This window comes from Impatiens glandulifera, chromosome 4 (genome assembly GCF_907164915.1).
Source record: "Impatiens glandulifera chromosome 4, dImpGla2.1, whole genome shotgun sequence".
Lineage (NCBI taxonomy): Eukaryota > Viridiplantae > Streptophyta > Magnoliopsida > Ericales > Balsaminaceae > Impatiens > Impatiens glandulifera.
Window position 1 is genome coordinate 51,922,410 of NC_061865.1, and position 19,099 is coordinate 51,941,508.

Here is a 19,099-nt window from a genome sequence, read left to right on the forward strand (position 1 = left end):
TGGAGATTTTAAGTTAATGTGGAGATTTGTCTAATAGAATTCAAGTCAATGTGGAAATTTGTTGAGTATTTTTGAATATTTGGGTCTTCTTAATAGGTCGACCCAATTCTATATCTAATAAGATTAGGATAATATATATATATATATATATATTAAGATTCTGTTAGGATTTAGGAAACCGAGTCTTAAAGATCAAGTCTTATAGATTTCAGGAGACCGAGTCTTGTATAAACTCGTGTCACAATCCTATTTTGAAATGATGTAATCTCTGTTATGATCTTTTCAATAATATTCACTTAGCTCATTTTTATCATATTCTTTATACGAATTGGATTCGAACCAATATCACCGGGTGACTTATCCTTTTAGTCTTGAGTAAGTTCTGTCAAATCAGAACAGACTCGTACAAAGAGAAAATTTTAAATGAGAAACAACAATACACATCATACTTTTCAATACAATCTCCTTTCATTGTCAGAGGAAGGGGAAGAGGAAGAGAAAGGGGAAGACTGTCTCTTAATGAAAACGGATGACATACACAAATGTTGGGATGATTATTTTGAATGTAGTCTTTTCTGTTTGTAATCTCTGTTTTTTTAGAATGTATAAATGCTACTAATCAGTTTTTTTAAAGTTTTTTGATTATCATTCTTAATCATAACTAGAGTTTGTCTAATTTGATTTTGACTCTCCTACTTCTGAGATTTTAATGAAATGGTTCTAACCGTTCTTCAAAAATAAAGTTATGTCCACCTCCTCATTATATAGTCCTTCTAGAATCAATAATATTTTGTCAGAATACGAATGAGATTAATGATTTAGTCGAGAATGAGACTTCATATTATCTTTGATAGGTGACTAATTTAACTAAAAACCTAATAAAACTTTTTGAAATGTGGGTTCTAAAACCACTTATGTAGGTCATGGTTGAGAATGGGAGAGTCGCTTCTTTAATGTTCTTTGAAAGCTGTCCAGACTTTGCGTCTTATTTTTTAGCTCTCGCGAAATCGGTTTCCCCATAAGGTGCTCTTCTTTTTGTCGTTTCAATATTTTTTCATAAGCTTTTTAGCCTTCTGTCTTTCTTTAGCATGAACCGATAATAGTGCTCACCCCTTCTTCTCAATCTAGGTCTAGAATAACGAAGTCAAATAAAAGGGGTCCTCTTAAATGGTTTAATCAGTATAAGGGAGTGCTCGGTAGTGGAGTAGAAAGTTTTTTCTGAACGTTTTCTATACTCAGAAGGAACAACTATATGTCTTTCATTCTCTTCAATCTTATCTTTGATTTCTTTTTATGACCTAGGCTATCCGAGTTCACAAGTCTAGTTGAGTGTACTTATTTTCCTCGAGTTGGTCTGAAGCATGGATGTACCACTCTTCTAGGGCTCTGCGCCCGTTTTAACGAGTTAGTGGGACTGCTTCCTTAATGAAATAAAAATAATATGATTAACTAGAATTGATTTTAATAATTTTATTACTTATTACTATGTAGGTGCACAAGCAAGTAAGAGAGTAAGAGACGATATTCAAATTTTAACTTTTTTTTTATTTTTGTATATGTTATTTTGCATTATTTATAAATCTCAATTAATTTTATTTATAATTATTTTTTTATAAAAAAATAACTTAGAATCTATAACTATAATTTCGGTTAAAAATGTAATTCAGTTAGATAATAGGAAATGAAATTTAGATTGAATTAGGTTAAGAGTACTATAATATTTTTTTCAGATAACAATTAAAATCACAAAGCATTGAATTAAACAATTGTTTATTTTTCTTCAAAAAGAGATAATATTGGTCCAAAAAAGTGTCTTTCCTTTTATTGCTAGCATTTTATTGCGTATAAATATTGGTCCAAATAAGAGAGTGATTTTTTTAAGATGGTTTATGATGTCCTGCATAGATAGGAAGATCTTGTTTGAATCTATATATATATAATGATGCTTAATTTTTAAAGTGTCCGGATTGTCGGGTCGAGAGCTGTGGTTAATTTGGATACTTGGGTCGAATTGTGGGTTTACCCGTTTTTAAATTTAAAACGGTTAAAAATAAAATTAAAAATGCTAGAGGTATGTTTCGAACTTGCAACCTAACAAAACAAATACAACTCTTTAACCAACTAGGCTACAAAGACTTTATTTTTAAATTCAACACCAAATTTGATAAACGCGGGACGTTTTAACATTAATATAAGTTCAACTTTTAACTAACTAATCTATATATATATATAATGATGCTTAATTTTTAAAGTGTCCGGATTGCCGGGTCGAGAGCTGTGGTTAATTTGGATACTTGGGTCGGATTGTGGGTTTACCCGTTTTTAAATTTAAAACGGTTAAAAATAAAATTAAAAATGCTAGAGGTATGTTTCGAACTTGCAACCTAACAAAACAAGTACAACTCTTTAACCAACTAGGGTACAAAGACTTTATATATTAAATTCAAACACCAAATTTGATAAATGCGGGACGTTTTAATTTAATATAAGTTCAACTTTTTAACTAACTAATATATAATGATGTTGAGTAAATGGATACTTGGGTCGGATTATGTGTTGACCCACCCATAAATTTAAAACGGTTAAAAATAAAATTAAAAATGTTATCCGTAATTTTTTTCACGGTTTTTTATATTATTACTCGTGCAAATGCACGGGCTAAATGTTAGTTAAATTAAACGTTATAGTTTGAAATAAGATTGTAAGCGGTTTAGTTTGATATATTTTTTCTTTACGTGTTCATCTTAATCATTGACGTCGAATTAAAAAAAAAATGTCGACGTAAGTAAACATTCATTCAATTAATTAAGTTGATTTATCAATTTTAATTGTTTAAAAACATAATTAGTTTAAATGTATAAAATTTTAAAACAAATTGTAGACTTCATTTCATTAGTTTGAAAGATGTATCATTAGAAAATATTAAAGGTAGATGTCAAAGATTAATTATTCTTTTATGTATTTCATTGTATGAGTGATTGTAATACATGTAAATTACTTGGCTGGTATTTTTACAATTAATTAAAGTTAGAGTATAAAATGAAAAATTGATTGCATTTTTATTGAAAATTAACAAAAAGTTACATTTTCATTGTTAATAGGTTGGTATTTTTATAAGAGTAAAGATATGAACGTAGAATATTTTTGAAAATATTGGGTAGAGAATAATATGTCACTTTAAATGAATTGAAAATTGAATAGGATAGAATTTTTAAATTTTTTAATTCAAATAGAATATTGTGATACATTATTTCCTACACATTATTGTCAATTTTTTTTTTTATGTTCTATATCATTTTACTTTTTATAATTAAAAATTATTTTTATAGTCTTATATATATATATATATATATATTAAAGGTTAGAAATTAGCTTGAAGGGATTGTAAATACTTATTAATAAAAAGTTCATTATAATCAAAATAAAATCTTTTAAGTGTTAAAATGTCTCATTCAAATTGGTGATCAATTAATATTTTTATAATTTTAAATAAAAATAATAAAGAATTATTTAATCTATTATTATATAAATTTAAATAATTTAAATAATAATAATTATATTTAATTTAAAAGGTCACGATTTCGATTTCATTTTCAAGATCTTTGAGTTTAAGCGGCGGAAAATAATTTTAATAACAATAAAAGTATTATTTATAACATTTAATATATATTTATACTAAATAGTTAATTATCATTAAATTTAATAAAAAAAATTATATATAAGAAATTAATTAAGTGAATAATACAAAATAACATTTATAAAATTATAATAAACAATTATTAATTTAGACTTAAAATTATATGAATAATTTATAAAAATTAAACTAAAAAATTAAACTAATTTGAGTTTTTAAACAATAAATGTTGAAATAGAACGGGCTTAATGAACCAACTAAATAATGTCGGAATAATCTTTAAAAATATTATAAACAACATTAAAAATAATCTTAGAAGAGAGTTATTACACAAAGTAAAAAAATATTCTTAAAAAAATTTAATCATACAAATATATGTATATTCCCAAACAATCATGAAAATATAAAAGTTAATTCAAATAACTATATATTGAAATATAAAAAATAACTACTTATATTCAAAAAGGAGAAGGCCATTAACGTTAAAAATATCACAAACAAAATTAGAATGTATGAACATCAAACACAAAGTTTTATTCAAATTATAAAAATTCGAGACAAAAAAAATTCAAACCAACCAAATAGTATGTCACATCAAACAACACATAACAAAGAGCCACCCTCCTCACTAAAAAAACAAATAAAAAAATCATAAAAAAACCAAAAAAAAATAATAATACAAAAACTAAATAATTTTTTCAATTTTCTTGTTTTTACTAAAAAAAAAATATATATATATATATATATATATTAGAAAAGTTATTTATTATTATTAGAGAAATGATTGTGGGAGAATTTGGTGAGGGAATGACGTGGCATAATCTTATTCGATGAAAAAATCATCTTTTCTCTCTTTTCTCCCACTTTTACATTTTCCAACCAATGAAGGTGATGCCACGTCATTCCCTTACCAAATTCTCTCACCAAATTCCCCCACAATCATTTCTCTAATAATAATAAATAACTTTTCTAATATATATATATATACATTTACCCTATTTTACAAGTATATATATATTTTAGAATAAATTTATTAGAGAATCTATAAAACATGAAGATTCTATATATGTATTAAAAAAATGAAGATTCTATCTATAACATAACATAGGCCTATTTTCAATTCAATTGTAATGTTTTTTTAATCCTAATAAACACTAAATTGCGAGTCTGAATTTTGGATGATCAAAAACCACACGGTGGCGGGAGTCTATCGAACTGTCAACGCCGGCGACGCCATTTTCCGGCGAAATCGTAGGCCCCATAGCCAAATCCGGTCTAATACTCAGAGACTTACCGGAGGTATACAGACTACGCAACAACTCGTCGATAACATTTCGGTTATAGAGCTTCGCCGCGGTACCATTTTGATCAGATCTACCGTTTCCTGAAGCCAAATTTAAGCAAACAAGCAAGAGGAGAAGAAGATTCGGAAATGTTTGATTTAGATTGAAACCATCGGTTCTACCGATCATAGGATTTTCCAATGGGCGACGCCCTTTTGGTGATTCCGCCTGCCGTTCTACGTAATCTATCTGATAAGCTCTACGAAAAGCGTAAGAATGCAGCGCTAGAGGTACATCTTTTCTCTCTCTATATATATATCTCTGTAATGCGTGGTTTCTTTTGGATCTTCATGCGCGAAATTGTGTATTATATAGGTGGAGGGAATCGTTAAACAGCTGACGTCAGCTGGAGATCATGGCAAGATTAAGGCTGTTATCAATTTATTGGTCAAGGAGTTCGCTATGTCGCCGCAAGTGAATTATCGTAAGGTCAGTTGATGAGATAGATAGGAGGGACGGACGGACGGACCTCTCTGTATGTTGTTGATATTTGTTTTCTGATGGAGTGCTTAACTTTTCTATTGATAACTTTAGGGAGGATTGATAGGATTAGCTGCTGCAACTGTTGGTTTGACTTCAGACGCCTCGCAACATCTTGAGGTAAATTCTTCGAGATTGAATGCAACTAGTGTACAGATGAAAAGACAGAAAATGTTTACAATCACTTCATTTTCCAGTTTCCACTGACTAAATCGTGGCAATAATACTTCTATCAGCCTTTCTTATTCTAGTTTTATCAAGATGATGTTACCGACTTCTGATCAATAATGCTATAGAAATGAATTAGTATAAGCAATGACGAAAGCCTGGTTCAATATACAGCAGTCAGTGGGTTTATAATTTCGCTATTGAATAGTGGAATTACTCCCTCTTATGGTTGAGAGAATGATTCAATTTTATGTTTGAAATATGAATTGAACTATTATTCAATGTTAAGATTGTTGTTAATGTGGGATGTCATGTGCTAGAAAGTCTACTATTTTAAAATTGTCATGAATGTGGGAATTCAAGTTCTGGCATATTTTTTAAGTCTTGTACAAATATGCTTGATACATCTGTTTTAATCTTATTTCACTGTCTTGCTGTATAAAATTTCAGCAAATTGTTCCACCAGTTCTTGGCTCTTTTACTGATCAAGATACCAGAGTTCGGTACTATGCTTGTGAAGCTTTATATAACATTGCGAAGGTGAGAGGCATTAAAAATATATGTATATATATATATTTATGGTATAAATCTATTAAACCTCTTTTCAATGTCTATTCCTTTTGGTCACTAGGCCTTGTTCTGAAAATACTTAAAGGGTATAAATATATAATGAAAAATTATATTTTAAGAAGAAATATAGGGTAATTTTGTACATTTGTTGATGTTTTGAATTATGTGATTGATGAGAAGACGGCGTGGGTTATTTGAGGATTATTTAAATCTACTATTTTAACTGCTTTCATCTGCTTTTTCTGTTAGGTTGTCAGAGGAGATTTTATTGTCTTCTTCAATAAAATTTTTGATGCCTTGTGTAAGCTTTCAGCTGATTCAGATGCTAATGTTCAGAGTGCGGCTCATCTTTTAGATAGGCTTATAAAGGTGAATAATAATTCACCTACACTTGTTTGATGATCTGCACTAAATAAATGATTTATTATTTTTTCTTTAACCCATTGTAAACAGGATATCGTCACTGAGACTGATGAGTTCAGGTGTTTAATCCTTACATTTTATTTTATATTTGTCTAATCTGGAGAAAAGACTGCAAGTCTGTAATCTTTGACATTGCTAACTCTTTTGGTTACTGGTTTTCTTCTTAGCATCGAAGAATTTATACCATTGTTGAGGGAGCGGATGAACGTTTTAAATCCTTATGTCCGCCAATTCTTGGTGGGATGGATCACAGTATTAGACAGTGTCCCAGATATTGATATGCTAGGTTTTCTTCCGGATTTTCTGGATGGTAAATGTTCATAGCTTCAAGCAAATTGATATCCATGAGGAATTTTGGTTAATATTGCATGAAAAGATAATTCTTGCATTCTTAAGCCGTGGTGACCCAATATTATTTTATTTCAGGCTTGTTTAACATGCTAAGTGATTCTAGCCATGAAATACGACAACAGGCTGACTCAGCCCTTTCTGAGTTTCTTCAAGAGATAAAAAACTCTCCAGTAAGTTTGATGCTCTGATAGAACAAATAAATCTGTACTGATATGTGATAATTATGTTGTTCTGCCTGCCTATCCTATATATATCTTTTCTTTCTGGCACAAGTATTCCCATTCTAGCTTTAAGCTACAATTTGAAACTGCTCCAATAATATGGCTGTACTGAAGCAATCTTCTCTATTGAACACAATCTTAGTGTGATGCCCTAGTAAAAAAGGTGCTTTGACAGTTTGACCTTAAAATATGTTTTTTTTTAATTGTAATAGAAAATGTTACAAGAGAGGCAACTTTCTGTTTCAAAACTTGTATTTGTTACTCTAGTATGCTTGATGTTGTTAGTGAATGCTTATGCATTTTTCACCCTAGTAGTTTCATGAATAATGAAAAGGTTTGGAAGAATTATTATATTAAGTATGAATTCCATTATGCATTTATCACTTTCTGACTCGAGTAGTGCTTCCATTGAAGTCTGTAGATTATGGTCGAATGGCAGAAATACTTGTGCAAAGGGCTGCCTCTGGAGATGAATTTACTCGATTAACTGCTATTACTTGGGTAAGATATTTCATACTATGAGGTTTGAGCATCTTGTTTCCTTGATGGCGTAGTTCTTTGTTCAATGGAATCTTGTTTTATGCATTTCTTGGTCTTCTAGTCTTACCATAATACATGCGTATATGGATTTATTGTTTACATTGTTTGTATGCAAAATACATAACATGTATGCTTATTTACATCAGTAGCAGTGATAGCTTGAATATACTATATTATGAATTTACTAAGCCCTTCATACTTATAAATCTTTGTAGTTATATTCATGTTATATAAGAAATAAGTTAGGAACAAAAAAAAAAGTGGAGAAGCTATGCAGGTCCATATATTTGATAGCTTACTAGTTATGCTTTCGTTTTCACTCAGTTGAAACTGTAGTTAACAGCTAGTATATTAAACTTTCGAAGGCTAACTGATTGATTGATCAATTAACTTAAAACCTAAAAGTGCCTAAAATTGGTTGCACTCACATATGATAATTAATACCTTGATTAGTTTTGAAGTAGGGAGTCCCAACAAATCAGTCATTTTCTTTGTCAAACTAATAGCATCAAGTTATTTTATTCATGAATTCAAGGTTCTTCAATTTACTTACCTGGTGCAGATAAATGAATTTGTAAAACTTGGTGGGGACCAGCTTCTTCCCTATTATGCTGATATTTTGGGGGCTATTTTACCTTGTATATCTGACAAAGAGGAGAAGATAAGAGTTGTGAGTTGATCTACCCTTTTATGTACCTCTCATGTTGCTAGAGATTAATTTTCTCACTTTTGAGTGACATTTCTTTCTCCCCTTTTCCCATACTAAGGGTGATGTGACCAAGCAAAATTGTACTACAAGAATGAGAGCAGTGCCTAGCATTCTTTACTTTTGTCTTATTCAATTTCAGGTTGCTCGGGAAACAAATGAAGAACTTCAAGCAACTAAGACAGATCCAGCTGAAGGGTTTGATGTAGGAGCTATTCTTTCTGTTGCAAGGAGGTGCGTTCTCATTCTATCACGAGTTTTGCAGAAATAATTACTGTTTTGACAAGTGAGAATAGATAGGTACCATGAAAACAATAGAGCAAGTGACCCAGACTGAAGATGGCATATAAATAAGTGAAGAAGTCTCAAAAGGATTTTATCTACAAATTTGACAACATGCTGAAAGAAAAAAGCTAATAAGGAAAATGATCTTAGACAAAACAAGAGACGCCTGTGCACAAACTCTAAAAACCATTAAGGGAACAACTCCAAACATTAGAGATTCTAACCCCTTAAGAAAATCTGGTTTTGCAAAATAATAATCTCCACCTTTTAATCTTCTGAAATGTATGGCTACAGTGTACAGATGTAAATGCACAGTTCAGTTTTTTCTTTGTTCCATTATGAATACACAAGCGATATGGTTATGTGTGCTATTATCTAACATAATTGATGGGAACTGATGTTTATTCTTTTATCAGCCAGTTGGCGAATAAATGGGAGGATACTCGAATTGAAGCTTTGCAGTGGATTTTGACCCTTCTGAAAAGGCATCGGGCAGAGGTGGGGCAACAAGGATATAGTACACATGCTGCAAAACATTTCTCCTCCGTCACTTGCTGACATGCACTCTTATATCCATTAGAGAAAATAAAATGAAACTTTGTTGTTATGCTATTGAAAATTTTGACATGGTTCCTTCAAATTGGTGACAGGTATTAACATTTTTGAGCGACATTTTTGAGGCACTCTTGAAGAAATTATCGGATCCCTCTGATGAGGTTATCTCCACTTGTCTGATATTTTCAACCTCAGTCTGATTATTTGACATTATTCTTTAGAAGACAATCATTTTTATGTACTTTGGTTGCACAATGAATTTCTTGGCATTGCCTCAAATCTTGTTGGCCTTGGACTTATCCTTCATGTCACATTGTTGGTAGTATATTTCTGCTGGAATAGATAGGTGAATCACTATCATGGGCAGATTAACTGTCTTTTGTTTTTAATAATTTGTTCTTGGTGTAGTCTGCTTTCTGATATGGTTTGTTTAAACTTCTATGATTAAGGTTTTATCTATGCATGTACTTTGAAAATGCAATATTTTAGTGACTACTAACGTCATAAAGGAAGCACAATAAGGGTTGATAGTATTTAGCCCTTAGTCAAGATAGATGTGTATGCAGACGCCATGATATGTCATTTTCTTGTATCCTAGCATGGATGATTTACGTTTTTCAGAACTGAAGCTAAGAACGGTTAAGAAAAGAGGTTGCCCTGATTCTCTTCCTTATCTCTTTTGACTCGCATAATATGGAGAGCGTCCAGATAATGAGGGTTAGCATGGACTAGTGCCATAGGGGTGTTTATGATTAGATTTCAGTAATTGCTATTCATCCATCTATGCCCCTTGAATTTATCAATTACTTTTGTTTAGAGGTTGTGGCTCGTGTTTAAGCAGTTTAGAACTGCAATTCCTTTCACCTGTTCTTCCGCTTTTATAATGCTAATCTAAGGAACGACCATCTCTATCTCTGTTGATATCTTTTTCTTTTCAATTTTTTTCCAGGTAGTGCTGCTGGTGCTTGATGTGCATGCATGCATAGCTCAAGATGCACCATACTTCCGCCAGCTTCTAGTTTTCTTGATTCATAACTTCAGAATGGATAATTCTCTTCTGGAAAAGTGAGTCCCTACTGAACTTTAGCAACATGGGAATTAAGTAAAAATTTATAATCGTAGTAACGCCTACATACATTTGCTTATATGAAATTTTAAGTTTTGTAGGCGCGGTGCTTTAATAATACGCAGACTCTGTTTACTTTTAGATGCTGAAAAGGTATTTAGGGAACTGTCCAAGATACTTGAGGGTCAAGCAGATCTTGATTTTGCTTCAGTTATGGTTCAGGTATGACTATATCTGCATGTAGCACAAGACATTAGATAATAATAATATTTGATTCACTGTTTATAGCTGCAGATAATTATATTCTGTTGTCTGTGTACTGTTCTTCAGGCTTTGAATTTGATTCTGTTCACCTCCACAGAGTTGTCTGAGATGCGAAATCTTCTCAAACAATCTCTTGTTACTTCTACTGGAAGTGACTTATTTCTTTCTTTGTATGCTTCATGGTGTCATTCTCCAATGGCAATTATAAGTCTCTGCCTATTAGTTCAGGCAAGTTCCTAAAAATAATTATTATTTAGCGTGATGTTGAGATGTTTGTGCTTTTCTGACCTTGTGTGCAATTCATTATACACAAATTGATAGGCTTATCAGCATGCAAGTTCTGTCATTCTGTCGCTGGTTGAGGAGGATATGAACATCAAATTCTTGGTTCAGTTGGACAAATTAGTGCACTTGCTGGAGACACCCGTTTTTGCTTATCTTAGGTTGCAGGTGCTTTGGGACATCTCTTATGTTAAATTATTCTTAAGTGTTTTCTTTTTTGGTTTCAAAGAAGTGCAGGGACGTTCATATGAACCCTAAGGTACCAAAATCACAATGTGTTTGCTTGATGTCATTGTGAGCCCTTCTCCTAAAAATCTATAGTTGTTAGGTTAGTTGGATAACTTAACCATGGTATAGATTTTGTTCCACCAGGGTCTCAATATGAATCTTTTCCAAATAGGGACTGTAGTTTTTTAGACCAGGTTTCGGGTATAATCGAACTTGAGACCTCAACCTCTTAAATTCAAGAATCTTTTACCACTTGAATGATCTGTTAGGACATTTTTACCTTCATCACATAGTTGTCAGGGCCGACCCAAGGATAACCCCATTAAGCCTTCAGGCTGGGCATCCCCACCCCTTCCCAAAAAAAAACTATTATATTTTTATTTTACTTTACTTTTTTTGTGATATTTTGATTCTTGAAGAAATGGGATTGGACTAGGGCAGCCCAATACTGATTTGCATGTGCATTTCATACACGGGAGCCACTATTGTACACATATTGAACAATGAACTTGCCTATTTGGAAACTTGTTATTTTGTTACAATCCCTTACACATTAACGATCCCAATGAAAAATCGCCAGAGTTAAAATTGAAAGTATTTTGTCATTTGGTGTATGATTATTTTCTTGATCATATTCCAGATTATAGTGTGATTTTTACTTCATTTGGATTATTTAGGGATTATTGTGTTTTTTCACAGATATATCAAACGTAGATTTTTCCAAATCACGATTCAGATGAAAAAACTTCATACCAAACAATATTTTAGAACTCCCATTTGTAACTTCAGATGTTGGGTTGACATAAAATATCCTATCTTTCATCTTTTTTTTTTTCCTTTGCAGCTCCTTGAATCCAGTAGATATACATGGCTTCTAAAAGTCTTGTATGGATTGCTGATGCTACTCCCCCAGGTAAAACACTTTAATTTCATATGTTCCGAGTCTTTTCTAGACTTTTACTTTTGTAAGTCTTTACATTAATTTTACTACAATTTCTTCTTCTTCAAGCAGCAAAGTCAGGCCTTCAAAATATTGAGAACTCGATTAAAGACTATTCCATCATCATACTCATTTAATGATGATCAGTTCAAATGGTTGTCAAGAATGAACTCTTATTCGCAGTATCACGATGCCTCTCAAGTATTTGAAGAAGCTGATATGGATGAAGATTCACAACGTCGAATCAACTATACTGCCATGTTGCAACAGTTTCAGCAGATGCAGTTACAACATCGTATTTTCTCAAAGTCTAAGAAACAGTCAAGTTGTTGCCCTACATCATCAAAAAAGGTTCTTACTTAAAAAAGTAACACTTTCTTGGTTGAAAAACAAGACAATGTGAATAACCTGTCTTTTATTTCCTGTTGTGTTCAGAATTTCCAAAGAGCCGAGGAAGAACGGTTGTCAATTTCGACATCCGAAGCAAGTAGACCTTCTTCAAGATCTTCATATAGAGGTCAGATTTAGTAAATGATTTTTTAATTTTTTTTTCCATATATTTTTCTTGTCTTGCTCATCTTACTGATGAAGAGGATAATGCCTGTAAAAACTGTATATCCTTGTCATCTTTTCTCACCAAAAAAAAGGAAAAGTAAATGGGGTGTTGAGGTTTCTCCTAAGCTATTTTGCATAGTAATTATTATTTTTTAATATGTTAAAAGGAGGATATGTACTCATCTTACTATTAATAATAAGAATATTATTATTATTATTATATTTTAAATTAGAACCAAATGAGCCAGTAATATACACATTTTTTATACTTTAATGACCTAATTCAAATATGTTCTTATAATCTTAATATATCCATATGAAGTGTTATTGGACATTTGGGTTCTTCATGGCTTTTGAGGGGTTTGTATCTTACCATTTAAATGCTGACATTTAACTTGGTTATTGTTGCTTTTGTGAGTTTTATTGAATTATTCAATTGCAATGTACCATCATGATCAATAAAATTCCAAATTTGAGATCTTTCCTTTTTCTTTGTTCCTCTTATTTGGTTTTATTTATCTTGGATGATATGTAATCAAGAGGTTCTTTGGTGTGGATTAAACTCACTTTTAAAATATCATTATTTTCTGGATCATGATTCAAATAATTTTTTTAAAATCATGATCCATATTTGTAATTGTGATTTTTGGTTTGTTTTGGCATAAAGATTAATTTGTTTAATCATAATTTAAATTATTAATAAATTTTGTGATTTTTTACATTATTATTTTGGATCATAATAAGATATATGATAACAAATAGGTTTGACATAAGTGGGGCGATTAGGATCTTGCTAAAAGTTGGTGCACTTTTGGTGAATTCAAAATCAATTGGACAAGTTTCGCTTTTAATATAGTTGGAAGTTAGCATGATTTCTTGACATTACTTCAACTTAAGACGTTCTAAATGAGAATTGAACTCGTAACTTTTGATCTCTTAGGAACCACTTTTGTCACTTAAATGTAATGGTTTTATGTTTAAAACTGCATTTGAATGAATTTGGTTGACAATATCAACAATTGCTTTGTTGATTGATGTCATGGTTCATTTTGATTTACAGATAAGTAAAAGGAGAATATCATACTATTGAGGGATGCAATTTAGTCATTTATTCAAAGTTTCAAATGGGCCCTAGGAAAATAACAAAAAGTAACATGTCATCAAACATACAAGGAATTTTGAAATAGTGGAGAGTTCAAACACTAAATCCAACTGAGAGATAAGATTGAATATGTGGAGTTTTCAAACACTAAATCCAAATGAGAGATAAGATTGAATATGTGGAGTTTTCTATAAAGAATTTGTGCTAATGAGAATCTCCAACCTTTATGTGTTTTACCAAGATAATGTTCGTCTACCACTATCGATCCGATAGATTCTTTGTTTGACGAGAATTATGCAATTTATCAATTTGTTCTTCTCTTAGACGTCATGGCGATAAATTTCAAGATATATATATACAATTATTGTTAGAAATATGGTAATATGAGATTCATTAATAGGACTTTGGAGATCCCTAAAATCCACTCTAAGCAACAACAAAATATCTTCCCATACAAATAAGGAATTTTTATCATTGATCTTTACACTAGGGATTGAAGAATTTTACTCTTACATTCATTATTTCATTAACATCTACATAATCATTACTAAATACAAATGATTAAATATTGAGATATACATAAATTAATTCTCATTTAAGTCAAATAAGTAGATACATATATAATAAAAATGTAGATAATATTTATAAAATCAAAATAATCAATTGATTAGATGTTAAATTATGACTAATTATAAAAAAAATATTAATGATTATACAATTTCTTTAATGTGATTTTAAAAACGAATTTATTTGAGTCCCGTAATGAAAGTGAAGTAAAATAAATTTATGAAACATTTTGAATGGCAATAAAAATTGTTTTTATCAAAAAAAAAAAAAAGAAATGTCATATTTGTATTTATATATATATATATATATTAAAATAATTCATCCCATTATGAAAATAAATTTCAACAATTTTTTTTATTGACCGTATGAAAATTAACTCTAAATCTTGTAACTTCATCTGCTTTACCCTTAAAAATAACCAAACATCGACCAAAAGAAAGTATTACTAACACAATCAATTGAAAGAAATAAGTAACAAACGACTTACCAAATACTAAGATCGAGAAAACACCTTCGAAACTGAAATAGAAGGATACTTTTCAAATTCAAGAAAGAAAATAATTTACATTAAAGAACAACTTGAATTTTATATTTACATAAATTCACTATACTATTTTTAATTGTTCTGTCACTGAAATTATTAGTATTTGTCATGAAAAAAAGGAACATTTCAGATTTATAATGCAATCGAATTGAAATCACAAAATTTAGAATGAAATATAGAATATGAACAAAATTAAGTTAACGACAACAAAATGTGAATATCCCTAACCTCCTTGAAAGGTCTTGGTTTTGAACCCGGCAAATTATGCGTCTGGTTAAGTGTGTTTGTGGGATATGTGCTTAACCTCTTGTGACCACATTTTTTTCTTTTTTACGTTAAAGAATATGACACAACCCTAATTTCTTAATTTTTTCAATTTAGTTCACTATTTATTTATTTTTTAATTTGTAGAAAAAGGAACAAAATTTATATTTATTTACTCGTTTTATCCATAATTTTTATATTAATTTTTTAAGCTCAACACAAATTTATTTTAAGTTTATCCCAACTCAAATTTCTGAATTCATCTCTGAGTGTGAGGGACGGGAGTCGACTAACTGACAAGGAACTTGTCAGAAGGGGTAAAAGAGGAGTGAAACCATTCGACGGAGTTGGAAAGGACTTCGCTAATCATAATAAGGTTGGTCTCACCTTCGTCCGGGGACTCGAACGATGAGATCGCTGATGCTGACTACCTTCTGTGTCTTTATCAATGAAGTAAATCACCTCGATGCTAAGCGATCCTCAGTCTTCAATGTGAGCCCAACCACCCCACTTTTTTAGTAGGAGAAAGGGGCTCAATCCATGGAGTCCGTCATCGGATCTCTTGCATTTTTGAAGTCAGTGTAGCCAATGCGTCTGCATGCCTGTTGGCTGTCCGCGGAATGTGTTGGATCTATTTCCTCAGTAAGTCTTGGACGGGAGCCCTGTACGCCGCCCGACTCTTTGATTGTGAAATCGCCATTGATTTGATTTGTCTTCTAACTAAATTAAAGTCTAACTAAATTAGAGTCACCGAGATGATGCTGGAAGTCCGGCTTCGTGTGCGGCTTTGAGTCCTAGTATCAGGACTCCGTATTTTCATTTTATGAGTGAATTAAAAATCTTATAGGAGATCATTTTCAAATTTGTATTTCTCTCGTTTAACATCTCTCTAAAATAAATAAAAAATATAAAAAAAAAAAAATCCGACATATATATATATAGTTAATCCATAATTAATTTTAAAAGTACCAAATTATAAAAAGCAATTACCCAAAAACCTTTGTGTCTATATCAGGACGGTGACCTTTGTATATTTTCCGGTGTCATACATGGATCATGTAGGGTCGATCCCTGAGTGAAGCAAGTTAGAATATTTTTTAAAATTTAAATATAAAATTATTATATATTATTATATATGTTTTCAATATAATATAAAAAGTCAAAAAAAACAAATAAGAATATATTTTTTAACGTCTAGGTCACCCGAAGCTACAGCCGACCCTGGAATATGTAGAATTTTATGAAGTTAGAAATGAAAGAAAATATTCTTTGGTTGTTTTAGTGTGGATACGAATATTAGGCTAATGTTATTTCGGCTTATTGAATAATTTTATTGTTTATTTTTTTTAACCAGAGTTAAAATTCTACTTTAATTATTCTCGTTCCAAGACTTTTGAGAGAGAAAGAAGAAGTTAAGATATATTTATTTTATTTTTGTTTGATTTTAATTATTATTTAGATTTTAATTATGTTTTAGATTTTGTTTGCTATAATTTTTTTTAGTGTTTTTATAATTTTTGAATAATTTTTATATCATAGTTATTTTGACCTTTTTCTAAATTATATCTTATGATTTTTTTACTTACATATTATTTATTTTTTATTTTTTTTCTCAAATATTAATTTTTATTTTTCTATAAGTCCGCCTTAATGACATGAATGAACTAGAAATATTTTATTATATAAAAATTAAATTAAATATTTGCTTTATTTAATTTATTAAAATTTTGTTTTATTAATTATATTTTAATATTACCTTTATATAAGAATGACTCTCTCGGAATAAACGTAATAAAAAATATTATTTGTTTATAGTAGAAAAAGGGATATGACATACAAAATAAATTAAATTTAAACTCATTTTAATTTTTTTCAAGCCCATCTTAACATTAATTCTTAAGTCCATCTCTACATACGATATTTATTAATATGACATTTATTAAGAGACGACAAATTTTTGATGTGGTGTTGATGGTTAATGAATGAAATAATTCAGCTAACACGGATTATTGTTATTGCGATTTCATCCAACTTTATTTATATATATATATATATAAAAGAGTCTATTATCATATTAACTAATATTTTCTCTTTTATGTCATAGTGAAATTCAAAAGATTGATAAACTTTGCATCAACATGAAGGCTAAAATTTTATGTGATTGTAAATGGTAATTTTGAGAGTTTTTTTTAGAGTTCGAGTAGGATCATGTTTTTTCCTATTTTTTGTCATGGAAGTTGATGATATTCGGCGAAAATGTAGGACTTTTTCGTGGATTGTTTGCGGATCGAGAATAATTTTATTTTCCATTTCTCATTTTTTTTTGATGATATATTTGGTATGATTTATGTCACTAAAGACAAAAACATGATTAACACGAAATCCCAAGCAAACGACAAATAATCACTTTATATATCTCAAAGATGCTTAAATTGAGAAAATCTTGTTTGTCGTAAATTTTGATTTTTGACATTAGGTGCTTTCAGTCCATGTATTTTGGTCTTCCGTTGGATGCGAAAATTTGTTCTATAACCTCTTTGACCGGTTATTTCCAAAAATGAAAATAAAGTTTTTTTTCTAATATATCAAATTGATTGTCCGCCTTTATTCTCACATAAAGAGTGTGTTTTTATAGTGTCTACCCGAGGTGTTCTAAATGGATTTTTTTATTTCATTAGCTATAGTTTAGATTATATTAAAAATATATAATATTTTTGTATTATAATTATTAAAAATAATTTAGTTTATTTCGTAATATTATATTGATAACATGTAAACTACTATCCAATGTCCGACATTAGTGTATTTCAATTTTTTTATGCCAGGAAAAGGCTGATCCTATCGTTTGCCTGTGGCATCACCCATGGTCGAACATAATGGCATATTCATATGTAAAAAATTAACGAAAACACTCTTCGTTTATTATAAGTGATAAATCCTAGATTTATTTTGTTTAGTGTGAAATCAGAAAACTTTCAACAATCAAAGTCGTCTTTTTTAGATAATGTACAATTCTATGGTAAATATATTATTTGAAATTAGATAGACTATACATTAGTTTTTAATGTTTTTTTTTTTAATTCTCTTCTATTATGTTAATATAATTGTACAAATATAATGGAAAAAAAAATAGAGTTAAATTTATTATATTAATTGGTTCAATATATTAATAATAGTCAATATAGTGTACCTTATTGTTTTGAATGCCATTTTTTTTTGGTAGTGCTTAAACACTAAACCTCATTATTTCAATATTTTATATATGGAAAAAATGATACCCTCCTCCATTACATTTAAAAAAAATATAATAATAATAATAATAATAATAATAATAATAAAGGGAATTCCTAGTTATAAAAATATGAAATTGTTGTAATTAGAAGTATATAAGGAGCAGTAGACACGTTTTTGGTCAAAACATAATCTTTTGAAATGATGAATCTTTCTATGAAGCAATTATTTGACTAATTCAGTTATTACGGCCTGTTTGTTTTGGTGGGGAGATCTAATTTATTATATATAATGATTGTTCATTTAATAGTATAATTTCATTAATTTGAATATGGTAATTTGTGATAAATATAAAATCAAGTAAATTAATATATTTATAAATATATCTATTAAGTTAACTCAAGTTATAAGATTTGATGTTTGAGATATTCTGGTAGTTATTATTTTGTTACATTTTATTTATTTCGAAGATTTATTGAATTACAACTACTAATACAAAAAATAATTATAAAATAATATTTTTATATAATATATATTGTAATATATTAAAAAGAGAAATGATTAGGTGAGGGAATTTGGTAAGAGAATTTGGTGAGAGAATGACGTGGCATAATCTTATTCGATGAAAAAATCAAATAATTTTTCTTTTTTCTCTCTTTCCTCCAACTTTTACATTTTCCAACCAATGAAGTGATGCCCTCACCAAATTCCCTCACTCTATCACTCCTCTATTAAAAATTCATATTATTATTAAAATATTAATATTTTTTTTTTATAAAA

General features: G+C 29.7%; 1 protein-coding gene across 1 annotated transcript; it reads left to right on the forward strand.

The window, feature by feature from the left end:
• The first annotated feature begins 4,763 nt into the window (after window positions 1-4,763).
• Window positions 4,764-12,793, forward strand: LOC124936217 (protein VAC14 homolog). The gene is made up of 20 exons (XM_047476699.1): window positions 4,764-5,207; window positions 5,293-5,406; window positions 5,512-5,577; window positions 6,076-6,165; window positions 6,445-6,564; window positions 6,649-6,677; window positions 6,786-6,928; window positions 7,045-7,139; window positions 7,605-7,691; window positions 8,293-8,400; window positions 8,579-8,670; window positions 9,138-9,219; window positions 9,372-9,437; window positions 10,226-10,341; window positions 10,444-10,564; window positions 10,673-10,834; window positions 10,928-11,056; window positions 11,961-12,029; window positions 12,129-12,407; window positions 12,492-12,793. Exons 1-20 carry the CDS (start codon window positions 5,118-5,120, stop codon window positions 12,582-12,584), a joined length of 2,151 nt encoding a protein of 716 aa, XP_047332655.1. The 5' UTR covers window positions 4,764-5,117; the 3' UTR covers window positions 12,585-12,793.
• Window positions 12,794-19,099: the final 6,306 nt, after the last annotated feature.

What these genes read in the sequence shown, in the direction of transcription:
- LOC124936217 (XM_047476699.1), top strand. Translation starts at nt 5,118, where the DNA reads ATGGGCGACGCCCTTTTGGTGATTCCGCCTGCCGTTCTACGTAATCTA. An exon ending in CTTTATATAACATTGCGAAG is followed by an intron (nt 6,166 to 6,444) that starts GTGAGAGGCATT and finishes TTTTTCTGTTAG; the next exon opens with GTTGTCAGAGGAGATTTTAT. An exon ending in TGAAAAGGCATCGGGCAGAG is followed by an intron (nt 9,220 to 9,371) that starts GTGGGGCAACAA and finishes AATTGGTGACAG; the next exon opens with GTATTAACATTTTTGAGCGA.